The following is a 27127-nucleotide window of genomic DNA, read 5'->3' on the forward strand; positions in this document are numbered from 1 at the left end:
TGGTTGGAGCACATGGCCACCGCTTCACCGAAAGATGGAGATTGGTCAAAAAGGATGGAAAATCTTCTGCAGACTCTGTAGAACTTCTGTGGACAAAAAACACAAGAACCAGAAGGCCAGTAGGAGTACTTACAATCTTACTATTTTGCTAATAAATCTACACACATTGGCTAATCATTGCTGGGCAATAAAAAAAAAAAAATATATATATATTAGTATGTTTGGTGCATGATGTAATACTTAGATGGGATTATTTCAAGGAAGATTTAGCTTGTTTATTTTTGATTTAAAGCCTTTTACAGTTTTACATTCATTTCTTATAGTAGTTGGAAGCTTGTTCCAAACTGTTGGCCCCATGTACCGTATTGATTGTTTGCAAGTGTTAATTCTGCAATATATCGGAATATAAGGAGAATTACTTCTTGTTGTTAGGCTACTTGATTGTTTACACATAAGTATATCATTGAATGTTGTGGGAAGCAGCTTTTTTGAATATTTAAACATGAAAGTTGCAATCTCTGTAGTTTTCATGTGGTTAATTGACTTTAAATTATTGAGTTCCATTACACCTTTTATGCTTTCTCTGCGGTCAATGTCAAATACAGTACGAAGAAAGTTATTGCATGTACGTTGTAGCTTTTGCAATGTAGTTTTGTTTTCATGACACCACGTTGAGATACAATATAATATCTGACTCTCAACTAGAGAATGGTAAATGGAGAGAAGTGCTTGTTTGTTTAGGAAAGGCTTAATTTTTTTTGTCACGCAGAGTGTTGATCTTAGTTTTTGAAGCAAGATTTCCATATGAGATTTCCATGACAAATGCTCGTTTTATTGAGGCAACTTGTTCTATGTTGCTTTTTCGAATATTCAAGGGTGGGTGGTATGATAGTGTCTTGCTTCCTTGACTTGAAAATAATATATGTTTGGTTTTGGTGACATTTAGAGACAATCGATTTGTTGATAGCCATTGATCTATGCATGCATAGATCAATTCCATTCCATTGATCTATGCATGCTTTGTCATGAGTTACCATGGGGGGGTGGGGGACAGGTTATACCTGGGACTGGTATGAGGCATTCCATTATAATTCAACAAATTTTAGAAAGAAATGTAACCACTAGGTTTCAGAAAATGTTGGTTTTGATATATTTTGTTGTTTTAAAAATTTGAACTTGGGCAAAAAAAAATTTTGAAAATCGGACAAGCGGTTTTTGAGATATCGCGTTTTGAAATTTTGTTGTCACTAGGTGGCGCTGTTGATGTTCCCAGTGTTTTTTGATTTTAGGGCTATATTTAGGGTAGAAAGTTGGTTGAAGTGTCTATTCCACCATTTTTCATGATGCAGAATTCAAAAATGGTCTCAATTTTAGTCTAAAAGCATTAGCTAAAGAGTTATCGGGCATTTTAAAAAATTTGGGGGACCAAATGCCAACCCTCAAATTGTCATGTGGGCAACGAGATATCCCAAAAAAAATTTCTGTTCTTCAAAGTTTCTTGCATATACTTCATGATAGTATAATATTTTTTTATGAGACTTTTGTCCTTTTTGGACAATGCAACCTTATATCAAAGATCTATTAATGCAATATTTGAATGATGCTTGCTTATGATGTCACAATAACAAATTACAGATTTCCCGAAAATTGCCCGGGAAAACAAAATTTGACTGCAATTTTGAAACAAGGGCTGGTTTTTCCGGGCAATTTTCACAACGTTGACTCGAAAAAAGTTTTTTGGGAAAATCTGTAATTTGTTATTGTGACATCATAAGTACGCATCATTCAAATATTGCATTAATAGATCATATAACTTCTCATGCAAGTCTTTGATAAAAGGTTGCATTGTGAAAAAAGGACAAAAGTCTCATAAATAAACAGTATATTATCATGAAGTATACGCAAGAAACTTTAAAGAACAAAAAATTTTTTTGGGATATCTTGTTGCCCACATGGAAATTTGGGGGTTGGCATTTGGTCCCCCAATTTTTTTTAAATGCCACACAACTCCTTAGCTAATTCTTGTAGACTAAAATTGACATCATTTTTGAATTCTACATCATGAAAAATGGTGGAATAGACACTTCAACCAACTAGCTACCTCAAATATAACCCTAAAATCAAAAAACATTGGGCACATCAACAGCGCCACCTAGTGACAGTCACAAAACTTTAGAACGCGATATCTCGAAAACCGCTTGTCCAATTTTCAAAATTTTTTTTTTGCTGAGATGCATTTTTCACATACTTTAACATATGCTTTAGTCATAAAAATTGAAGAGTTAGTGGTTATTTGGATTTGTTGAATTATAATGGAATGCCTCGTATATAAGTCCCCCCACCCCCCTTGGTAACTCATGACAAAGACAGGACTCAATTCAATTTTCTCTTTTGCCCTGGGCGTGTGATGTTCTAGGCTTTTCACTCTTTTCCCACTTGCACAGCGGTGGCCGGTGAGTCGGAATTTGGAAAGTTCACGTTCAGTTCTCTGCCAAATTTGAAAAATCTGATAGTTTTTTATTTTGAATTGCTCGCTGGTCAATTTAATTTGGTTTATATTTCTGACCATTATAACATGCAGCGATATACACCAATTGACAAATATAGCAGATGTCTAGAAAAAGGTAGAAGCAATAAAACGCAGAAGTTATAAGGTGCATGATATGGTAGGCCTACCAAAACAGGACAATCAGTTTAAAATATGGCATGTCGCAACACTTCAGTAGAATAAAGAAAATATAGCCGATCATGTCCTTTTTATTTTGCCTTGATTAGCAGGTGCAGGTAACATAGCGGAGATTTCAAAGCACTGTTAGGAAGTTTTTTTGCAGGCCTAGTATGATTTTGTGACAGCATGATTTTGGAAAAAAAGTTGTAAAAACCATGGCGAAACCAAGCAATGGTTTTTAGCAAGGCTATGCTATTCAAGATGTTTATGAATGGTATGGAGTTTTGATTTTTAAATTTACATATAAATATATGCATACTGTTTACCAAAATAGTCTCCAATCTAAATATATTTGAAGCACTGTTGGCTTTTTAATCCAAAAGGTGTTAAAAAAGGTGAAACCTAATTAGGAGCCTGGACAATTCGTACCCTCACGTTATACCCTGAAACGATCAAGAGAAAAAGTAGCACATAGCCGAAGTCGCTAATCTGGGTTTCCGCAACAATTTTAAAGTTAGAGTTAAGCAGAATCTCCTATATGTGTGCTATTTTGGCTTTCTTCAATTTTTTTCTCGATTTTTTCAGGGTACGAAATGAAAGTAAGAGTTAGGTTGTATCCGTTAGAAACCTAATCATAGCCTCTGAGGTCTCAGGTTGGAATTTGTCACTCGAAGAGTCATGCGCTCAAGCATATCATTGTGAAATGTAAGGTCTTGTATGTTTCATGAACACATGAACTGGACACCAATAAAAGGTGAACTAATGAAGTATACACTGATGTCCCTTAACCTCTCTTTTCCAGTTTCTTGATGATATTGGGAATTAAAAGGTACTTTATTTCAGATGCAACCATGTTTTTTACTAGCACATGAATGGTTTTCTTATTGCTGTAAAATGTTTTCTTGTTGATTCCAAAATTTGCTATATAATTAATATCTCCACAGATATGCAAAGCAACCTTGAAACCAAAATGTTCAAAAATCATTATTAGTCTACTGTCCATGAGAACTTTACTTTTAACTGAGTGGAAATTTAAGGTGTTAAGGAATGTGCAGTCGTGATTTTCACTTTGTACCACAAAAAATCATGTCAACACAACATTATTTTTTTTCTCATTAGGTTTTTTTTATTAATGTGACTTATTTACATCTTTAGGAGGAATTTGTATAATTTCCATTACTGTTTCTTGTACACTATATATGTATGACAATACTAAGTGATTTGTTAACATATACCATTGTCTTTGTGAAGCAAGAATGGCAAGAAAAAGATACAAGAAAAGAATTTCTTCGAAGTCTAAAGAACTTCTCAAGTCATTTGAATGCACTGAACCAGAAAAACCAACACTTCAGCAGAATCCTGGGGAAACTCAAGCCAAATATTTACGAAGGCTAAATGAACATGCAGCATATCTTATTGCACAAAGCAATACACAACCAATGGAAATGAAGACCATCTCAAAAGAGAAGAAAGCTCAAAGAAATAAAGAGATGAAGCTGAAGAAGATAGAAAAAAAGCAGGAAAGGAAAAGGGCTGTACAAGACAAAAAATTCGAAAAAGACATGTGGAAAGATAATGTATTGTTTGGAGAAGTTGTTCTTCGGCCCCCAGACTTAAGAAACATTAAACCTCGATTAAAAAAAGAGACTGAAAGTACTACGATAAAGAAAAATTCTATTTCCCAACTAAACTTCATGAAAAAGTTTAATACCCAAGGAAATCAACTTGTATTTAAAACAACGTAATTTTAAGGGTTTTTATTTTGTTCTGGTTTAGGTAATAGTGACTACGGTATGTTAGTATGAAATCTAGCTTCATTTGTGACGTTTTATTAAGGAAGATTGACTTTAAGGAGGGAGAGCATCTTTCATCTCCTTGAGAAGCTTTTAAGTCATAAGCACATGCTTTCACATAGCAGATGCAGTGTCAAAGTGGTGTCCACGTAAAGTTTTATTTTTGCTTCTTTGCGAGATCTGGTTATTATAAACTTGCGATCAGCTGCTTTTGCATTGCCATTTTATTTGCATTTTTAATAATGATTGAAAGTCAACTTAACCGTAAATTTAAGAGAGGATACGTTTTGGCGATTTTGAAAGTTATCGACATCACTTTCACCTGTCACTACTCACTGTGTGTATGTTTGCAAGAGCTGTCTTTATGAAATTCTGCCTTGTGTAGTATATTCAAATCCACTAAAGCTGCAGCAACCTAGAAAATCTCATGGCGATTTTGAGATCACTTCGTCTCAGCAAACCATGAACTGTTTTTAGTACGGTTAATTCAAGTATCGTATGACCCTATTTTTCTGCGCCTCCTATGACGAATATCATTAACCTATACAACGGTTGTGGCACCCATCTGTGCAGTATCTTTTTGATATATTTGAACAGCCTTGTATCACTAATTGTGTCGTGCTGTATATTTTTGCTGATGACACAACAGTCGAACTCTTCAAGCTTTAGCTCGCGGTTTCTAGAAAGGCTTGACTCGGGGCTGTGTTGCCAAACGATTATTATTGCTGTACCATGGAGGTGCATCGTTATTTTGCATTACAATAATTCTTCTGAATATGAGCATGTCATTTTGGAAACGTCTTTATATGGGTCGTTTGTCTATTGCGGGATTAAAAAGCATTCTAGAATCATTAACAAAAATGAAGGTGAAGTCACAACTGATCAATCTGTTGCAGAAGACACTTTCCTAAAATACAGTTGTGGCAGGGAACTAAACATAAGTGGGATGAGGCTTCATCGTAATTGCAACGTATAACTTATTGTGGAAAGCTTTATTTTCGGACCGAGGAAGCTTTTGAACCACTGACGCAGCCCGGTCACCGAAATTGACCATAAAATGTCCGATTATTGAAGTGATGCCTGTGAACTATTTCGTCCACTAGAAGCGGCTGAATGAAGAACAATCCTTAAAATTCCATGCTTAAGTGCACACCCCGTGAATTTTGTCGTTTGTAAACTCAAGCGCTCCAACTGAGCTATCAGATTGAACCAGAAGGTTGACAGGAAGACTTAATTTGTATAATTTCGACATTCACCAGGCATTCGCAATAATGTTGAAGTTTTAAAATTGATTTTAGCCTTTCCTCTCTTACAATCGTGCTATTGGGAGAAAGCGTGGATAAGCTGCACCTTTTAAACTTCCTTTACTTTTCAAGCACTAATAAAGAAAAAATACATCAACTGATTGTCAAACGAGCACAATGTATTAAAGAAGTCACACAAATGTAGAAAGGCTGTGTACACGGACACGAATATCGCAATACCATAAAAATTATCTACCGACCAAACATGAGTCATGATTTTAGTAATAAGCAATGACATCAATAATAAAACTAATCTTAACCAGTGAAAGGAACAGTATCTACCGCAATAACTACAGAATAAAAAATTGAATATTATTGTACAAGTCGTGCAGAAAAATAGATGTTTTCTTATTCTGAAAACTACAAAACGATTTAGCATCAGCTGCCGACAACAAAATTTAATCCACGGTTAGCTGATTAAAAAGTCAAAATTAAACCCCGCACGTGATGAAAGCTGAGCGACCCGCCCGCCTACCAGTACCATCCAATCATACCTTCCAATTTAAAAACGTAGTAATGTCCAGGTAACCAATTTAGCGAATGGGAAACTTACAGGGTATTGGGTATATCATCATAACAAATACTTTATTTTCACACCGTTTCAATATTAGGCTAACAAGGTGAAGAACCTTTGCCTTTTTTGTTTCGATTTAGTCGTAAAAGATTGGTAGAAAAATGTTCCTAAGAATCGACTATTTAAAGTCAAAACTGCGATAGCAGTTTTCGAAAAATTAAACAGTGTGAGGTGTAATGTTGCAGTCTGATATGATTATAAAAACGACCCTTTTGAACGAATGTGTTTTTCTTATTGATTTAGTTGCTCACTGAAAGGAAACAACGGTTCTGCAGAGTGTGGAGGCACAAAACGTAAAGATGCTACAACAAATTATGGCATTGTTATATGGTGCTTGTACCAAACCATGCAATGTACAAACCACATCAATAATAATAATTTATTCAATTGCACTAGGAAACACATAAACAGTAAGATTGTCAACGTAAGTCACGCTTTAGTGTCCACTTTGTCGTTCCATGTTCATTTGTCGAAGGTTCACACACTTGATGGAGCATTGCTTTGAATGTTGCGGCTTGGTTGAGTTGAACTGCGTCCTTGAACTCTGCCATCACTTCTGCTGTCGTGGCTTCACCCTGTCGAAATTTTGCTTCAAATTAGATATTAACGCATGTTTTATAACGTTTTGAGATCAACCGGTACACACAAACCGGGTCTTAAAAATAGAACAAACCGGTGGGATCAAAACAGCTCACTAAAGGCTATGCAGGGTGAATTTTCTTAACGTCACAAAACCGGCTTGAAAAATGTCAAGATTACTGTTTACAATACGATCATTACCTGCGCTTGGAAAGAAATAAAATCGACCAGTGACTGCAACAGCTTGTCCTCATCTGAAATCAGCTCACCTAAAAATCGTGTTCACATGATAATATACGGAGGAAGGGGGGAGATGAGAGTTGTAGTTTATTGGTGCTGTTGAAGTGATAGACTCATAAAAACTAACAATAAACCTAACAAATCAAAATGATCGTGAACAATGGCGCATTGCCTCCAACCCTCAATACAAGTAAGAAAAACGATGTTAATGTAATCAAATTAAAGATATAACGCGAGAACTAAGAAATTACAGCAGTGAAGATGTTTGAAAGTTTTAATGCAATTTTACCACTCGCTGCTTCGTCGTCGCTGCTTTCTTCTTGCGTTGCAACTTCGATGTGGTTCCGTTTCCGCATTTCCCTCAGCAAGGCCGATGACAATGTGGCTGTTGCAAAGATTGCGTTTAATTCATGTCGCAACAACGTTACTTTTGCACTGAGATCTCTCTGCAACTTTCCAGACAGTAAATTAGTCGCTTTTTATATCGATTCAACGTCCTGCAGACGTTGAATTTTGACAATGTTGTTTAATCAATGTAAAAAAGACTGATTTTTTCTGGGTTGTATCGACAATGTCGATTCGGCATGCATGCCTTACCAGTGTTGTGCTGACCGAATCTAGGCGAGTCGTCACTTTGGTCTTCACTACTTGAGTCATTGTCTTCCTGCAGCTGTTTCTTCGGGATCTTGTAGATTGCCTTGCCAAATCGTTTTCTAAAAGAGATAACCAACCTGTCGTTTGATACCACGGAAGTCGTGCAAAATTTGTTGCGTGAAATTAATTGCAGAGGTATTTAATCCCGGACTGGCGAGACATCAATTCAGACAGTTTGCATAGTTGCAAGAGTTTGAACTTACATTTGCCAGTATTTTATTTCATCCATGTAGCTTCCCTGAACGCAGATCCGCTTTGGAAATCAGTAGCTTAATTGCACATGCCGAGAATTTGCCAACTGTCGTTTAATTTCGAATTGCAAAGTTGGTTATTTACCAGCATTGAAACGCTAACAAAACACGACCTTGAAGACAAACCAATGAATATAAACATTGAACGATTCTTACGGTTTGGCTGAAGGCAGTTGCGGATATCTGTATTGTTGGCGGGACAAACGAACATTTCTCACAGCCTCCCTTGCCACGCGACTGGCTTCCGATTCAACAAGCGTATAATCAGGAGTCGAGCTGTCCATTATTGTGTTGTGCTTCATAGCACTGTGAACACCTGCGAATAGACATTTCTGCTAGAAATGGCCGCGTCAAGTGTGGGGAAAAGTATAAGCGGGCGCATTCTTTTTGAATTTGTTTGGCTGTGTGGCCGATTGTGAAAACGCATGCATGAAGTTGGTAAGGAAGTCGGTTGGAAACGCGACTGTGTCTTGACAAAACACTTAATATTCCAAAATAGGTGACTGGGTTACTGTACAGTAGGGAGGGCCGTCAATGCACTTTTTTTGTCAAATCACTTAGCAACTCGGCTCAGATAGGAGGCTTAGGTCACAAACAAATAATCTGTAAATATTTTTTAGATCGGGGCGCGGGAAGACGCCGCACAAAAAAGTCAATATTACTCAAAAAAGTAAAAAAAACATTTTTTTTCCAAAAAAAAATTAAATAATTACAAAATAGAAAATACGCAAAACGACGAAAACAATCACAGAACGTAATCTTTTTTTGACTCAAAACGTGAACGATGTGAGCGAGCAGCAGTTCGCGTCAGCAAGTTCATGTCTGTTGTCATGGCCGATGGCTTCATCGCTTACTTCGGTGACGAGTTTGATTTCGCGCTCAACTGCTTGTGTGCCGGACGGAAAACTGTCAATCGATGTAGGAACATCGGTCTCGACGAAAAGCTCTGTGAGCTGTTCCGTGCTGAAATCGTGTAGAATTTGTGGCTCAGTGAGTTTCCGCTCGTTCCACCGGAGCAACGAGTTTGTTGTCAAATCTGTGTACTCAAAGTTTAGTTTAGGAATTTTGTAGCGACGTACCCCACCCGTGTACTCGTTCCTTGCTTTCTGGATCCGATTTAGGCTACGCATTGGTTTAGAATCGTCAAGCAGAAGGGCCAACACTACATTCTCCGAATGCGCAGCGAAGGCGTTTGATTGTAGGCCACTGTCAACGACTTTTTTAATTGGCCTGTCAGATAGCGAGTCAGCTAAACTAACCGAAGGAAGGACCGAGCAGCAAAGTGACCTTCTTGGTTTGCTTGATAGTAAACCAGATGGGAGCGTAAACTTTAACGATGTACGTCGTCATTTCTATCAGCGCCTCTGTTGGTTCTGGCTCCGAGATATAAAGTCGGCATATCCTTGAAGCGAGAGTAAGCCATCGTGCATGACCCTGTTTTACTGGATCACGGAATCGAATGCTTTATGGAGGCAGACTTCCCTCGATGACCAACACATCGAGCAGATACTTTTGATCGCCACTAATTCCATCACCTCATCGACTTCTGTCAGATTGGATTTTATCTTCTCTAACTCGACGACTGCAAATTCTCCCATTTTGCACTTATCATTAACGACGACACGGTCGATAAATCCTTTGAAGGTTTGCGGTCCTGATGATTTCCCTTCCAGCTCGCCGAAGAGATGCCGAAGCAGGAGTTCATTGAGGTGAAACTGGCAAATCGATCATTGCACCGTACTTCCAATATGTTGCTCAATGGTGGTGATGGCTCCTGTGTGCATAGGCCTACCTGCATTGAGGGCAGTTCCGTCGCATCCAACGACCCGAATGCCTTTCACGTTAGTCCCTTGACGCAGCCAAGAGCAGCCAACATCGTTTTGGCAATGGTCTTCCCAGTTGAACACCCTTGAATGGAAACGTGGTCGATATATTCAGATCCTGGGTATTTCAGCATCTCGTTGCCTAGTGGGCTTCGATTTATTTTCGACGATAGCTAGTTATGCCATTCAGTTTAAGGGTTTTATCCTTTCTGTCGTCAAAGTAAAGGCTTTCAACTATTGTGTCGAGCGAACTGGAAGCGAAGTGACTCGTCTCAAAACGGAGCAGTTTTCGTGCACAAACGAGCTTGTTTTTGTCGACTATCATCGTCGGATTGAAATCATCTTTTGTGTCCAGTAATGTTGCGGTTGCGAGGGCAGCTGCTGCTCGACTTAGAATTCCATACCTTTCCACCTCACGCGCAACTGTACAAAGATCGAAAGTACATCACTCTTGCTCTTCTTCGAGTTCTTCTCTGCCGATCGAGCACTCTAAAAGGGAAGCGCCTTCTGGGAGTTTCTTCTGTATTGTAGTCATCCGAGTCGTGAGTAGGCCTACATTCTTCGCGTTCTTTCACTCGTTTTCTCGCGAAAGCAGTTGCTCCTTCCCTCGTCCCTCTTCTTTTCATATTTTGCGCCTCCCAATCGACGTTTCTAATGAAACCAATGCGTGTTCCATGTTGGTCGATAACGAAATCAACTTCGGGTGAGTACAGCAATTTGTCGTCAACGACGTCGAAAAGCGTGTGGAGGCAAAGACTGACATTCAATGAAGTTTTCCATTCAGCCTTCATTCTCGCCGTGGGGATTTTTTTCTTCATCTTAACCATGGCCCATTTCTTCAAGATCTTCTTGATCACTCCCTCATACGTAACAATCGCCTCTGTGGCGAAATCGTAGATACTTTTTTAGTCAACACTGCTTCCGCCAATTCGTGCAGCTCCATTTCCTTCTTTTAATCTCCGGTGTCCTCATTCTTCATGATTTTATTTTTTTCACTAGGGCGCTTTTGCGGAGAACGTCACCACTGGTGGGGGGTAATATCCATGAAATGGGGTGATTTACTGATTATTTGGACCGTGTTCTACACAAGCCCGGATTTAAGGGGGGAAGAGGGTGCATTTGCCCTGGACAACCTTTTGAACGGCCTCTCGACGTGGAAAATGTGATTTTGTGTTATTATCATTATTTTCTCTTAGCCTTTGAAGTTTCTGCAAAATGCCTCCTTTTTCAAGGTTAATTTTAGTCACAAGGTGGCGACTGAGCTTGGCGTAAAAGCATTAGCAACCGTGTGGGTGACTTTAAGTTATTTTGTAAAGTTTTTCGCGCCCTAGGCGCAAAATTGTTTTTGCACGGACCCCCCGGTCTAAGGGTGTCCCGAGCCCCTATCAGCTAAACTCGCCCCTGGTTGTGCGCCGTCTTCCTGGCGTTTAATTAAAAAATTGTTTTCGATTTCGCCATTTACTCGACGAACCTCCTAAGAAACTCGAGTTGCTAAGCAATCTGTTTCCGACGGCCCTCCCTACTGTACAGTATACCAGTCTTTGCGTGCTTCCTGTTCTCAGCTGTGTTGTGTATCCACATGGCTCAATGGACGCAAAGAAAAATGATATTATTATGCCTTACCTTTGTTAAATAGTTTTGAAAGGACATAATCGTCTGATTTGTTGAGGTTTTTAGACTTTTTCTCTTTCTTCTTCTTCTTGTACTTTGACTTTTTGACCACGTTTGGTACACATTCACCATCGACGTCTGGAATTAACCAAACATCGAACAGTCTGATATTTTTTATATCATAAACAGACGTAACTCAGCAACAACACTACATTTAACATTATAAAAACAAATAACAAAACAGCTGTGCTGTTACTGAGTTATGTCTGTTTAGTTTATGGTTTAAAAAAGTTACCTCTCTACCCAAATTGCAGTCTGATATTTAAATACTTCTTACCAATTAAACATAATTTCGCTGTTACGAAAACTTGCAGTGGCTTAATGATATTGAAAGAACTTCAGCAAATGCAAAACCATAAAAAAAAATGTGAAACACTGCATGGCTGGCAACACTCACCATTGCGATGCTTTCTATGCTTTTTGGATGCAGTGGTCGCTTCTTTCGACATCCTAAATTTCTGTAACGCGCGCTGGAACGACGATTTTAGCTTCGCTGATTTCAAATCCGATTTAGAGTTACTAGCTTCTAGATTAGAGAAAGAGGTGGTTGTTTTGTCCGATGAAACGTCAGCCACAATTTCCCTTCTGGTTTCAGCGTCATATCCGATTTGTCCCGAGATTGTGCTGGAAGTTGTAGGTTCGGTCGTACTTGTACTATCTGACGTGGCTTTGAAATCGAGAGGTAGAACTAAAGGCGGTATACTTGGGTGATCAGCAGCTTGCTTAGGTAGGTCTTTTGGAATCAGGGATGAAAGAGGTGAAACGTGATTAGTGTCGGTTTGTTTATGGCACATTGATGTAATTGCTGTTGAAGTGGAAAAAAAGCCAGAAGAAGATGTAAGTGTTGTTGAAGTACGTGGACTGGTATTGCACTCATTGTGTGGGGGAGTTGTATTAGTGTTTTTCAATTTGGAATGAAGAGGTTTGGTGCGCGCAAAACTTTTGGGATTTGACTTTTTTGCACGACGATCTGGTTGTTCCGCTATTTCCGTCAATCCGCGATTCTTGCTTCTTCTGTCGCTGACGGATTCGATCTTGACTTCTGATCCTGTTCCAGCAAAAATAGCCGCTGTTTCCGTCTGTTTCTTCTTGGGATCCGATTCCTGATGGCTGAGTGTGAACAGCTCGTGCATGTCATTTGCTTTGAAAAACCTTCGTTGCTTTGGATCCTTCAAGATTCGATTCGACACAAAGTGTTTGAAGATTTGCCTGAAAAATGCGCCAGAACAATTTATTAACAAAACTGTTTCCGTATTGGCAAAATCACGCATAGTTGGGTGATGATAGCGCCTGCACGACGATCGACGCCTGCACGACGCTCGAAAGGGTGTCGGCTTGACGCTCGAAAAGATGTCGGCACGACGCTCGAAAGAATGTCGGCACGACGCTCGAAAGGATGTCGGCTCGACGCTCGAAAGGATGTCGGCACGACGCTCGAAAAGATGTCGGTACGACGCTCGAAAGGATGTCGGCTCGACACCACTCAACAGCACAAAGCAGCTTTGGCGAGATAGTTTAGCTGTTTTTAATTCTAACCATCGCAAGGAAAAAAACAACACACGTCAACATAGCAGAGGTCAAGAAAATGGTAAAAGTGACAAAACGCAAACGTTAAAACGTGCTTGCAACCGACATACAGTAAGTTATCAAGTTAAAAAAATTGACAAGGTCACAAGACAGTTAAAGGTGTAGCAAAGTGAGAGCAGCTCACTACACAAATGTATTATCTTTTGCAGCTTCCACCTGTCTGTTATGTAGTAACATTATATTGTATCTATATAGACAGCACATAAAATGATTCGCAAAAACTAAATTCCAAACGAGGTTGCAATATACATTTTTCACCTGTGATAAATCTTTTCTTCAATAGTTCCGGTAGTGAGCAGCCTGTAGACGGTGACCTGCTTCTTTTGCCCAATCCGCCACGCTCGCTCTTGGGCCTGGGCGTCAGTGCTAGGGTTCCAATCCGGGTCGTAGATGACAACTCTTTGAGAAAAAGATATGTCAAGCGGTTCTTGCTGAGATCACGGCTTGCACAATGATGGCCTAATATCGGGTCTGCTACTATTCGGCTAGTCCGATTTGGCTGGTCCGATTCGGCTGGTCCGATTCGGCTGCAGTCTTTTTCGGCTGGTTTGTTGGATTTACTTAAGGATTTTGTTGGATTACAGAAGGATTATGGTTGGATTTTCAAAAATTTGCCGATTAGGGAACTAGCCGAGAAAGACTGTACCCGAATAGGGAACTAGCCGAATCGGACTAGCCGAAACGGGCCATTTCGCCTAATATCGGTAGCTGTGTTTTGTGAGATCCAATAATCTTTTTTTTACGCAAGACAATGTTTGGGTTGACTTTTTTCTTATGAGAAGTTGTAGTCGTTTTGATTTAAGATATTAATATTGCACAGCAACAGCAGCTCACGTGAAGAAACAGCACTCGCAATACATACAACTGGATACTTGTTGCTGTGTAGCAGCACCGCTAGTGAAAACAGACAAAAAAAAGATTACCGTACGTCGTGTTATAAAATTCAGGCCAACATATCCGCATGCATAACTCTTTCAGCACAGATTTTCTCACCTGTCAGCGCCAATTAAATTGATGCCAAGTCCACCGACTCGTGTCGTCAAAATAAACACAAAAATATCAGGGTCCTGGAAACCAACAAAGCCAGAGTCAATTTCACGAGTAGTATTATGGCCTAAAATGATATTTTATAATGTTTTTTGAAGGTTGCAGACAAAAAGCTTTAAATACGATAAATACAAAAACTTTTTCAAAAACATAACAGATTAAAACACAGCACCTCATTGAATTGCTTCACCATAGGCTGTCGGGAGCTGATAGACGTGCCTCCATGCATGCACAGGTAAGTGTACTTTTGTGATTTTACAAAGTCTTCGAGAACATTTAGCATCTTGAAACACAAATAACAGAAAGTTAAAGTTTAGGAGGAAAGCACCAAGGTCGGCTTGATCAGAGAGGACGCTTTAGACAGATTGATGTGGAGGCAGGGTGTGAAGGCGATTGCGACACTTGGAGATGGATCTATTGAGATTTGACATATGAGGGAATAGGCGAACTTAAAAGTGAACACAATTTCAGTTAACGAAACTACAAGTTGTAAAAAAGTGATCTGATAGAAATGCCACAAAATGAAGACATTGCTTCTACAAATTCGTAATGAATTAAATTTATAATTCTGACATTGCTATCTGAATCCTTAACAGCCTGTTTCACCTTTAACGGATCATCAGAAGGGCTTTTTCAAATAGAATTCTATTTGAATAATATTTGATTTCTATTTGAATAAGACCTATTTGAATGATTCGTAATAAGACCTATATTTCATGATTCTATTTGAATAAGACCCTTCTGATGATCCGTTAAAGGTGAAACAGGCTGTTAAGGATTCAGATAGTAATAACTATATTTGATTTAATTCGCTCTGCTTTGCTTTTTTGCTTAGCACTGAGCACTTTTTGTAGTATTAATAGTTTTTATTGTTTTTAAGTCTGACATTGAATAGAGGAAGGGCTTTAAGATCAGTACCAAGTACCAATTTGCTCTGAGTGAAGAGGAGAACTTTTTTGCCTTGCTTCTTCCAGATTCGCAACAGGGATTCTACTACAATCATCTTTCCTGATCGTCTCCAGAACCCGAATCTTCTTTCATCACCATACTCCGGGTCCTTTTCTCCCACCAGTATCTTGTGGCCACCCGTGTACAGATCGGGATGATTGCAAATCTTTCGAAGTTGGATCAAACCTACAAATACCTGAAAGAAAATGGAATCTGATTAGAGATCTAAAACAAGCATCTTGATTGCGAAACCGCATGCTTGTTCGTTGCTGCCAGTCATTTCCGTTTTATTGGTATTTCGTTTTGTTTGTTTTTGACTCGTATTCCAAAGGTTAATAAAGTCTCCCTCTCTGGAGGTCTGGGTGCGAATAGCGTACAAATTGAAGGAGATTAAAATACAGTATGATGGTGTTCAGCGGATGATGACGATTTTCGGTTCATGACGTACTTTTCACATTAATTCTGCACAACATTTGAACATCAGCAATGAAATCATTACTTTGCGAACAAGAGGAAGAGAAAGGCAGCATTAAATTATACGTTGCAATGCAAATAATTGTTGGTAACATTTTGTATGTGCTATTTTGTGGTGTATTGCTGTGGTAGTTAACATTAAACTTTATAAGTCTCATTTACCTTTAAATTTCGCGAAAGAATGGAGTTGACAGTATCAGAGTTGAGGTAGTTTTGATAGACTTCCACTTGGTGGTCTGTTAACGAACAGAATAGAACTTGGTCGCTCTTTTCTGGAAGTTTTATGTGGGATTGTACATCTTCCTTCATCCTTCGCAACAAATAAGGGGCTATGGTACTGCGTAGCATGCAAGCGCATTTGTACGCGGTTTGCACCTGTAAAAATTTAAGAAATTGAGCAAAAATTACGTCACATTTATTACAGCTATGCTATACTAAGAAAGTCGACAAAAGTTTTAAAGAGATAATTTGAACTAAAACAGACATGACACAAAAACAAGACCTATTCGTTTGGTGCACTACTTTACATGTAATAAATACGATAAGTTATGTCAGCAAAACAACTTGTTTTCAGTACATACCTCTACTTCTGATGCATTGGCGTATCCGCCTTGTATAATGGGAACAGAAAATTGTTCCATAAAAACTGGCAGGGTACCCAACTTTCCAGGGAAAACGAAATCGAACAAGGACCATAACTCACGCAAATGATTCTGTATCGGCGATCCGGAGAGGATGAGCCGGTGGGGTGTCGGAAACTGAAACGAAACGTGATTTCGATTCTGACGTATCTGTGAGCGTTCAATGAAAAGTAAAATCCAAAAAACTATGAATATTACAAGTGAACATGGCCGCTGAGAAGATAATTTGGGCCCGGTACCAACGAGATCCTCGGGCCTCAAATTAAGACACTTCTAAGAAAAACGCAATATATCCAACAAATAAGAGGTGGTTTTTTGAAGTTCTCGGACCCTTAAAATTACCGGGTCCAAAATACCCCCTGGACGCCCCTATCAACACTCCTGCAAGTCAAGGTGGATAACCCATGCAAAGACACTTTGTGCATGAAAGTTAAAGAACATCTTCTTGTGTGTCAGAGTTAGTTGAGCACTCTCTTCTTGTGTGTCTGTAGTTTTTCACCCAGATTGAATAAATAGGATCTTTCAGTGTACAGTACAAGTCTTTTGCAGAAGAACGTGCTAACTCGTGGACTATTGAAAAATTTAGAAGACTGAATAAAAGGTTTTTCCATGATAACAAAAGACAAACAAGAGTTAGGGGAACAGACGAAAAGTGCGGAAGCAGTTTTTCCTGCACTACTTACCATCTTCACTGCGTGCGTCACATCGGCTTCAGGGTTGCGTATTTTATGGCCTTCGTCCAAAATGACGTAATGCCAACCTCTGGCCAGTAACAGATCCAAGGCACGACGTACACGCTCGTATGACGTAATCAACACGCCGTGAGAAAGGACGATGTTGGTTATGAGATCTTTCTAGAATTATAATTTCATTTTAATGCAAGTTCCTTTCACTGGTCCAGTGCTACTCAAACTGTAGTACGCGTACTACTACGCAAAGTTGTAGTTTCAAAATCTGTAGAATAAACCCAGCTGTGTGTAAATGCTGCGCAAAGGTCATAGATTGATGCTACATTGCGTAATCAGATCTCTTGAAAAAAGCAGCAGAATAGTGGTCCATATCTAACCCACCTGCGACCCCGTATGAGAACCGGAACTGTGCAAGACAGCGGCTCGCAACATGGGCGCCCATTCGTGGAATTCCCGTACCCATTGATGCATGACCGTTGCAGGAGTGACTATCAAAACCGGACCAAGTCCATCGTAGCTGGAAAGTAGGCAAAAAATTAAAGCAATTAAAAAACAAAAAATTATAGAGATTATCTTAAAGCAGTTGATTACTCCATTATGTGAAACAACCCACACAACAAATCAACCGCTGTCTGCAGACATTGAGTCAATGTAAAAAACGGTTGATTTTCTGTCTGGGAATTGCATTTATGAGCAGCAAAAATTTGTTCAAATTCGGTGCATATCTCACCTGTACGACGAATCTCGGTCTCGAATTTTTGATTTGCTCAAAGCAGAAAGAAAAGCTATCACTTGTATGGTTTTTCCAAGACCCATTTCATCGCCTAGAATTCCTCCCGTTTGTTGGGTATGAAGCTCCCAGAGCCATTTTACGCCGGTTTGTTGATACCTGTGTAAGTGACACAAATGATAGACGGGACTCTTTTTTACATCTCAGCAGTTCTTTTGGACTTTTTCTTTATTACTTCAAGGATCGAGGGCACTGCTTTTCAGACACAATGTAACACCAAGAAGACGAAACCAAATTCCAAATTTTGGACTAATTTGAACCGCCAGAAATACAAAGTTTAAACCAAAACCGCTCACTTGTACAATCGATCCCATACTCTTCCCGGCACCCGCAAACCACCATCCAACAACTTATCATCAGGCGCCTCATATCCTTCAGCTTTGTCTCTGAGCAGTTTCGCTTTGTACTGATCAACTCTTCGTTTGTAATTCCGGGGATTAGCATCGTCGGCTGCTAAAACGCGTCTGGAAAAATGAACGGGATTTGTTCGATGTTTGGAAAATAACTTTATGAACAGGCCACATGTTGACGTATAATATGAATGGAAAAATTAAAGTTATACTTTTTCTTAAATGACCACTAGGACATCTACCAGATACAATAAAAATCAGTTTTTCATAGAATTGATTAAAATTTTCACTTTCAAAAGGTCAGTACTGAAATGAAAAAACGCCTCATCAATTTATAACTCTATTAAAAATTCTATTCAATGCAATCATCGTAGTAGTTCTTTATACCTTAGCTTCACATGGCTATTTATCTGTGAATCCTGTCTATGACCTACCTTGACGCTTTGGTGTGTGGCTTTAGAGTTTTAGGAGTCACTTCTTCATCTACAGATTAAATTAACACAGTCTTTAACATACTGTTAAACTGTGCTGCTTTAACATCTTTAAAAATAAATACGATGTAAAACTCAACATGTTTTTTATAATATTTAACAGTACACCATACACTATATCTTATTACTGCAAGTCAGCCTACAAAAAAAATACCGTAATGATCTTCCTCTGCAGAGAACAAAGGTACATATTCATCATGATCATCATTTTTTAACTTTTTCTTCCTTTTATCAATAGGATCAATGTCAGGTTTTCGTTTTTGAGTCTTTGTCGAAGAACTTTTGATTGTATTGTTTTCCTCTACATGATTATCAGAAGATTTGGTAACTTGTTCTATTGATGGGCACACCAAGGATTCACCAAAGCCGTTGTCTAACTTTAATGAAGGTGGGTTCTTTGTAAAAGAAAATGGAGTAGCTAAGCCTTGTCTGATCAAATTTTTTCTTTCTTCCAATGTTTTAGCAGTGGAAACTGCAAGTCGATCTACAAAAACAAAAAGTTATTTCCATTGCTGCACAATAAATGTTGAAATGCTACTCCACATATAAGTTCACAATAAGAAAATAAACGATTATATGTTTCATCATAACAAGTTATCAAGAATTTTCAAAATACAAAAAATTTTCCGAGCATTAAAACTAGGCTACTAAAAGTGATAGTGCTTATTCGCAACTTCAATTCATAGATAACTTTACCGTAACTTCCAGAAAAAGATGGAAGATCTTCAGTTTCCTTTGCAGTATCTTTTTCTGAACAAAACAACTTTACATTATTGATTGATGTTTTAGAACTGTAAGATGACACCATAAAATGAAAGGGAATCCAATTTATTTGCAGTTTTTGATATAACTTTATGTTAGATTAACCTAACCAAGACCACCAGCTGAATCAATAACCACATGCTGTCTAAGTAAGTAAATTGAATTGTTAGTTAAGGAATAAATTGCAATTGCAAACCTGCATGACATGTAGCAAGTTTTTGATCACGAACTCGTAGTGAAAACTGCAGTTTAATTAACTTATTTTCGTTGATTTTGAGCTGTTGTTGGTACTTTTCCTTTTGCGCTTTTAAAGACTTAAGCTTGAGCAGCGTGGCTTCTGTGAAACTTTTTTGTGATATTGCTGCATGGGCTTTTTCATTGAGTTCTATACAATCTTTAAGAATACTGAAAAAACAAAAAAAAACAATAGCAAAATTGTTTGATAGAAATTGGATGCTTAACAAAATTAAACACCATAAAAATATTCAAAAAATTGACAGCCTGCCAATTTTAAAATATTTAAAGTAGGCTTTTTTTAACAGTTTTGGTAAAATCAATTAAAAGTTCACAATCTTTTAGACTGGTACAACCAAAGTTGTCCATTAATGATATATTAGAAGCTATTGCACATTTGCACGTTAGACATACATACAAGTTACCAGAAGCAAAACATCTTAATGTCGTATTTACAAACTTTTTCACTCTTTATTCCTGTTACAAACCATATAAACAATGATACAATATAAGTAGTTATTAGGGTGGCTCATTTTCCTTGACGTTCTTTAAAATTTTTGTCAGTTTGGAATAATGTTCCATTTTGCTCACTGATATTTGTAAACTAAAATTTTTTGTTGGGTTATGACCTTTGACCCTGGCTTACCCAAGGAGAACTTCTGAATTTTTCTGAAAAATTAGTAAATTTCGAAGTGGTTTAGCAGTATCTGAAGAGAGGATTTCTCAAAATTTGACCACGTGATTTTGACGTCACTTCCTCTGTTAACTTCCACGTGGAACATCTTCACCCTACTCCAAGTCTGAGAGTCACTAATAGTGCATGCTTTTAGTGTCATTTTAGTTGATTTTACAGCCTTTTTGCAGTCAGTGAATCTATAACATAGACCAGGGTTGTCCAAAGCCTGGCCCGCGGGCCGCATGCCGCCCGCGACCTCCTTCAATGCGGCCCGCCGCCTCTTCTAGAAAACTTTTAAAAATTACCGTATATCCTCGCATATAAGCCGACCCTAGAAAAACAACCTTAAAATGGTAAATTTATAAAAATCCGCATATAAGTGACATAACAACCAAGTATGATACCCTGATTGAAGACTTCAACAAGCGATTTCAAGATTTCCGGCACCTTGAGAAAAAGTTCAATGTATTCAATGCTCCGCTGACTATAACTATATCAGAAGCCGATGACGATTTGCAGCTTGAATTGTGTGACTTGCAAAGTGACCAGGTTTTATTAAGCAAAGCTACACTGCCAATCACTCAATTTTGGCCTCTTCTTTCTGAAGAGCATTATCCTAATTTACGCCGTTTTGGATTGCACTTGCTGTCAATGTTTGGCAGTACCTACCTTTGTGAAGCAGCATTTTCCGCAATGAAGTCGATTAAATCCAAAGAGAGGAATCTACTTAAACAAACATCTCTCGAAGCCTGCCTTCGTTTAGCCTTAACCTCAGTTGACATTGACACAAAGGAGCTGGCTTCCAAAATACAGGCACACCCATCTCACTGAATTTTAAGTGAACTGTACCGTTTTACGTACTTCCTTAAATATTTTTTACGAATAAATTTATGGTTTATTCTTATTCATACTTGTCAGTTATTTTTAAGGTTTCCTGGTCTACTGACGTTGCTTAAAATTTCCAAAACTCTCTTATTCGTAGTATTCACATCTTAGCTTTTTTAATCTATTCCCCAATATGTTTTTATGATAAATATAAAGATTCATTTACACATGTACGTGTTTTACTTTACATCTGGTACGGTGAGACAGTGTATAAGAGGAAAAATGTCAACTGCGGCCCGCGATCTAATTTCCTTGCCGAATGCGTCCCGCGTCCCATAAAGTTTGGACAACCCTGACATAGACCAACAAAAAAATTTTGGCACAAAAGATGAGAGTCATTTTAGAGTATTTCAGTAGTTTTTTCGAATTGGCTCTAGTTTTCGAGATATTCGACAATGAAAATATTTTTGAAATCGTTTCTCAAAAGCTTTCAATTAGCAAATTACTTATTTTCAGCCCTGTTTACCACTATGATGTCATAATTGCACTTGTCTAGTTCAATTGGTTCATATAGCACAAAACGCAAGCAAAGGTTGAAATGAACTGTGTTTAACATAAGGGAGACATAAATACTCAATGAAAACAGTTGTGAATCAGTAGGCCTACATCACAAGAAAAGTATCCCGAAAGTCATGTGTTTATGAATGCAGCTTTATATTGAAAAGGTAGGCCTAATGAAATGGATACTTGTACAAATGAAGTTTTATGCTAAGCCTTTGCTAAGGCCAAGTCTTTGCTGCAAGAAGTTTTTTTCCGGTCTATTGGCTAAATAAATGGCATATAGGCTAATAAAATATGCCTTTGACAAGTAGGATGCTGTACAAACAACCCAGATATATTTTGCTGCATGAGGCAACGCAGAGGACCAACGCATTCTGCGATAGATACAGCGCTATGTAAAAACAAGCATTATTATTATTACTTTGACATGAAGCTGGGTGATCAAGATAAGTCCTGGGTTCCTCCTAAAGTATGCAAACATTGCACTCAAACCCGTTTCTGGGCTCAAGGCTAAGAAGTTCAGAGTGCCATGTCATAAAGAGAGCCGTGGAATCACCATGAAAATTGATACTTCTGCACGGTGAGGATGTTCGAAGGAAGTTGGAACATCATGTTTACATGGAGTGTGCAAGGCAGTCATTGCATGGACGTTGCTATTTCTGTTTTTTGTTTGCCCTCTCTAGTTTCAAGTGATTTGCTTGAAACAATAGGAAAACGGGCATGACTGAGAGTAACCTCAATACCTTCAGTATCAGTAATGTTTTGGAGCAAGGTCAAGTTTTTTTCTCAAAACCATTTCTACCACCTACTGTAATATTTAAAGATTTAGAGTTAGTTATCAAAAGTGGTAGCTGCAATCTTGGCTCCTCATCTTGATCAACATGGCATTCTTGACTCCAAGGCCAAGATTACATTCTTCCGCAGCAAAGATAAAATTCTAAGCAGCTACTTTACTGAAAAACATAACTTTGTATTCTGTAATTATATAAATGGCCTTCGTACCTTGATGGGTGTTGCTCAGTAGGCCAATCATAATAAAGAGTTGCGTTTGTTCATCGATAGCTTTGTTTTGCTTATTTGTCTAGTTTGTTAAGCAAAACAATGTATGCATTTTGTTTGTACTTAGTAGCTTACTTAGTAAGTCTGAGACTGTTGAAATCAACAAATACATTAATGCAAAACGCAAGTTATATATTCTACATCTTGTATCCTCAGGCTTACTTCACATCATATTTTGATTGTTACTAGGCCAGTAAACGTTAAATAGCTGTTTGTTTAGGTTGTAATCAACGTGATTGGTTCCAAATAGCGTTTATACAGCTCAGAAATGTGCCAGGGATGACTTCCAGTTTTGTCTATGTAGTAAACGACACGACGTTAAATCTATAGGGGCTCAAAATTGTGAAAAAAATATTTTTGCTGTAACTCAAAAACTAAAGCCAATTCGAGAAAACTTAGTGCATTTTCAGAATCAGGGGCCTCGAAATACCTTAAAATGACTCTCACATGTTCTGCCTTTATATAAAAAAAAGTATTGTTGGCATGTGAAAATCGATAAACATCGTCAAATAATTCAAGAAACTGAAAGCAGTAGATATTTACTACGTGAAGGGTGCACAAAGAAAATGATGTCTGAAATGTGATAGAATTCGACATTTTGAGAGTAATACATATATCAGTGTTCATGGAGTTGCTAATTAAACCACTTTGCTTGCTACAAGTTTGTGTTACTGCCTCTTATTGTGTCCATTAAGATGCTAGAGTGCATTAGAAGATAGCGGGTGAGCAGTTTCAGGGATAAGCAAAAATTTGATATTTTGAAAAAATTCAAACCAGGTGAACCAGGGTCAAACGTTAATATTTTTTTGTGAAATTTGGTGTAGGAGATACATTTACCAAAAGGAACAATATTCCAAACTGACGAAAAATTAAAAAGAAAATAATTTTTTTTTTGAGATTTTGCGCCAGCCTAGTAGTTATGTTTTCTTTAAAAGTTAAAGAAGTTATGAAGCAGAATTCTTTTTTTAATTTTAGTTGAAAAAATAGCTATTTGCAAAAAACAATGATATGCTAATAACTCAAGCTTAGAAGGGTTCCTGTAAATTTTTTTTCGATTTGATACAAAATCTTTATTTTGATGTATTTTAAATTCTCTTTTTTTGTAAAGCATCTTGTCTTGACTAAATGTAGTTTCAAATAATTATGTGTATAAAAATATCCAGTCACTGCTGCTGCATTAAAACCTATCACACTCTATCCATGCAAACTTACCGGATTTGTTTAAGAATATCATTGACTTTCTTTTTTTCGGCAGCAGCTTCTTTCTTTTTTATATCTTCATTTATCTTTTTGACAACCTCTGTTTAATAAAATGCATAAAGTATGTAAAACACTGGATAAAACACGGTATAAAATTATATATATATACATTTACATCTTTGAAAACATCGCTTTTGTACAAGTTCACCTACAAAACTATGAAAGCAGACATCAAAATCAGGTATATTGTGTCGCTATTCTGATTGGTTCCAAACGTATGAGCCTTGCTTCGGCATGAAACAATGTTTCATCTTGTAGCCTACCGTACATGTTTAAATTCTAAGCTACCGGTAGACTATATAATCAGTTGTGCTGGATGACAGCACACATGTTAATTGGTAGACAGAAGTTGTAGTTATCATAATGTCTTAAGCTGTGGTCACTGTACGTCACTTCAGCATGGCATGTTTGCATGATTCGTCTCAACCTGTGTACAACTGAGAGTTTATGGAATATTGCATGCAGTTGAAGTACAAGGGGCTATAAAAGCCTGATTTTCTGCATTGTTGAAGAATTTTTAAAAGGAGGCTTTATTATGAGGCCATGGGCACCATATATAATATCCACAACCATTGTGTAATTTATAGGCTAGGCCAGGGGTCACCAAACTACGGCCCGCGGGCCGGAACCGGCCCGCAAACTAATTTCATCCGGCCCGCCACGTGCTGCGGAAATAACAGCTGCACTACAACTGTTATGGAAAAAAGTTACCGAACTTTTTGTAAAGAACTGACGTTGCTGTTTATCATTAGGCGGCCACAAATGGGGACAGCCTAGGCCAAATTTGGAAAGATGTAATGTTTTTTCAAGAACACGATGTCCTGTAGTGTATCACAGCAGGGGATAACTTTTCCAGCAACCTTTCGGTTTTCATCACAACTTTGCTATGATTCCACCGCTGACTTTGTTATTTATTGTGCTCAATTCAAGTCAATGGAAATTCTAAATAGTTGTATATCTTTTCGCAATTTGCATTCGGCCCGCAGCTGTTAATATCGCAGCAATCCGGCCCGTAGAGAAAACAGTTTAGTGACCCCTGGGCTAGACTATAAAACATGTGAACTATGTACGGTAGCCTACTTTAGACATATATATATAGCCTAAACAAATAAATACCCAATATTACCATGTTTTAGTTGTGATGAGTCATATACATTTAATCCTTCGATGTTTCTTAAAGCTTCCTCTCTCAAATTTTCTGGAATGTTTTCAATACCATCCATGTTTTTTTGGTATTCACAGTCGTATCATAGTTTAATATCCTACCAAACCTTTTTTAAACTTTTCAAAGCGGTTATGAGTTTTAAAGTGAACTGAATCGGTATGTTGAGTGGAATAATTTCTCATTCACCAGTTATTTCGCCTCAGCAAAATTTCTCTGTAGAATGAAACGAAAATACCCACTGCATATGACACATACTTTTTTAAATGGCTGTGGCTATTCTTACAACATATTGTAAAAATAGCCTCAGAGGCTATTCTTACAAGCACCACTCAAGCATTACGTTTGACATCAATATGCGCTCATGCGTGATCTGGAACTGGTATACAAGTCGCGACCCTGGTTAAAAAGGCGATGACGTCACACAGGAGGAATCCACCATAAAATGGTGGAAAAGTGGGGTGAAATTAGTCAACCATGACAAAAAAAAGCGTGCAAGTGTCCGCTTTTACCTAATAGCTATGTAACACAAGCCCGAAAAACACCACATATCTCCTTAGAAAAGAATTAAACTTGACCAAGTTTAACTATTTATCCGAAGAATAGCCTACTTCTAAAGATACCAGCATTTAATCAATAATATATCTTTGTCGTTTCTGCTTCGATTTTTACAATTGAACCATTGCTGGAAAGCGCAAGCTATCGTTTATCCAAATGAAGGTCAGCCAGACTCTAAAAGTTAAAAATATTTCTTAGGTAAAGAGTTGAACTTGACCGACTTTAACCATTTATCCCAAAAATACTTGTAAAGATACCAGCATTTAATAAACGCTAATCTAAAGAACATATCTCTGTCTATTGACAAGCAAAAGTTGAGGTTGATAGCTTTTTCACAAAGCGAGCAACCGGGCTTCAAACACAAGCAAATAGCGCCCGATGACTCGTTGCATTTCCGAATCGAAGCAAGTATACAAGTCTCCCCGGTCTGCGATCATTATATGTCTTTATTAAATTAGTTGTAAGTTGCTTGTTTCTGCTTCGATTTTAACAATTGAACCATTGCTGGAAAGCACAAGCTATCGTCTATCCAAATTAAGGTCAGCCAGACTCTAAAAGTTAAAAATATTTCTTAGGTAAAGAGTTGAACTTGACCGACTTTAACCATTTATCCCACAAATATTTTTAAAGATAACAGCATTTAATAAACGCTAATCTAAACAACATATCTCTGTCTATTGACAAGCAAAAGTTGAGGTTGATAGCTTTTTCACAAAGCGAGCAACCGGGCTTCAAACACAAGCAAATAGCGCCAGATGACTCGTTGCATTTCCGAAAAGCTAGGCTATTTACAAAAAGTGAATACCGCACATGTTAAACAAAAACTGTACATATTTTGAGCACAGCACAGTAACTGTTAGGCCAGATCATCACCCATGTGTCCCTCCTCTCCTTGCCTAGATGAGACCTGCCATTTGTCCTCGCAACCCTTTTTGTTTCCCGACCAAACTGAGAAGTTTAGAGTTTCGTTATTTGTTGGATGCAAATAGACGCATGCTTACATTTTTGACCACCTTAAAACACTAAACCAGTTTCTGCTCGACATAGCCTACAGTGTTCAATTTTTGTCCCAGGAATCAACTCTTCAAGCAATACTTTCCCTACTTTGTGTGCACTAACATCCTAATTTATATGCCATTGTTAACAATTGCGATATTCGTGAATTCATTTGAGGCTTTGGGTACCGGAATTAATATACTTATTTGAACTAGCAAATTCAATCCACAACACTTTCCACTAGGCTGTTACTTAACACTAAGCACGCATATGCGCTGCGATTTGTGGCCGTGTTAGCAACTGAAAAAAAGCCTTGGTGTGAAGATCACTGAATTGTTCAAAATGTGAGCTCAGTAGCCTATTACTGTGCTTGCAACTGCATGGTGCTATCAACGTGCAAAACAACTCGGCTCCAGGTCCCCTGCGGTCACAGACACGCATATTATCCCTGAATAGGGGG

The 27127-nt window shown here is 38.1% G+C and overlaps 2 protein-coding genes across 4 annotated transcripts; one reads left to right on the forward strand and one right to left on the reverse strand.

The window, feature by feature from the left end:
- Window positions 1-3924: 3924 nt before the first annotated feature.
- On the forward strand, window positions 3925-4413 carry LOC145769133 (coiled-coil domain-containing protein 137-like). Its single transcript, XM_082580726.1, has one exon. The coding sequence runs from the start codon at window positions 3925-3927 to the stop codon at window positions 4411-4413; it is 489 nt and encodes a 162-aa protein (XP_082436852.1).
- Window positions 4414-5869: 1456 nt separating this feature from the next.
- Window positions 5870-25290, reverse strand: LOC145768405 (DNA excision repair protein ERCC-6-like). 3 transcript variants are annotated; one of them, XM_082579888.1, is made up of 23 exons: window positions 25078-25290; window positions 23904-23991; window positions 19533-19741; window positions 19271-19324; window positions 18729-19058; window positions 18518-18566; window positions 18030-18197; window positions 17674-17832; window positions 17325-17460; window positions 16938-17108; window positions 16195-16371; window positions 15776-15988; window positions 15117-15335; window positions 14364-14474; window positions 14138-14211; window positions 13403-13543; window positions 11955-12766; window positions 11510-11635; window positions 8220-8379; window positions 7756-7871; window positions 7448-7543; window positions 7120-7187; window positions 5870-6914 (listed from the first exon to the last, which is right to left on the reverse strand). In XM_082579888.1, the coding sequence occupies exons 1-23, from the start codon at window positions 25172-25174 to the stop codon at window positions 6759-6761; spliced, it is 3930 nt and encodes a 1309-aa protein (XP_082436014.1). In that variant the 5' UTR covers window positions 25175-25290; the 3' UTR covers window positions 5870-6758. The 3 variants fall into 3 exon arrangements, with proteins under 3 accessions (XP_082436014.1, XP_082436016.1, XP_082436015.1); XM_082579890.1 differs by lacking the exons at window positions 5870-6914; window positions 7120-7187 and having other exon boundaries at window positions 7500-7604; XM_082579889.1 differs by lacking the exons at window positions 5870-6914; window positions 7120-7187 and having other exon boundaries at window positions 7522-7610.
- Window positions 25291-27127: the final 1837 nt, after the last annotated feature.

Source organism: Aplidium turbinatum, chromosome 4 (genome assembly GCF_918807975.1).
Source record: "Aplidium turbinatum chromosome 4, kaAplTurb1.1, whole genome shotgun sequence".
NCBI lineage: Eukaryota > Metazoa > Chordata > Ascidiacea > Aplousobranchia > Polyclinidae > Aplidium > Aplidium turbinatum.

Bases quoted from the DNA above. Each gene is read 5' to 3' on its own strand.
- LOC145769133 (XM_082580726.1), top strand. From the start codon at position 3,925: ATGGCAAGAAAAAGATACAAGAAAAGAATTTCTTCGAAGTCTAAAGAA.
- LOC145768405 (XM_082579888.1), bottom strand. From the start codon at position 25,174: ATGGATGGTATTGAAAACATTCCAGAAAATTTGAGAGAGGAAGCTTTA. The intron at 19,325-19,532 runs GTTTGCAATTGC...TGTTTTGTTCAG, and splicing joins ACTTGCTACATGTCATGCAG to AAAAAGATACTGCAAAGGAA. The intron at 15,336-15,775 runs GTAAATGAGACT...ATTTTCTTTCAG, and splicing joins TTCTTTCGCGAAATTTAAAG to GTATTTGTAGGTTTGATCCA.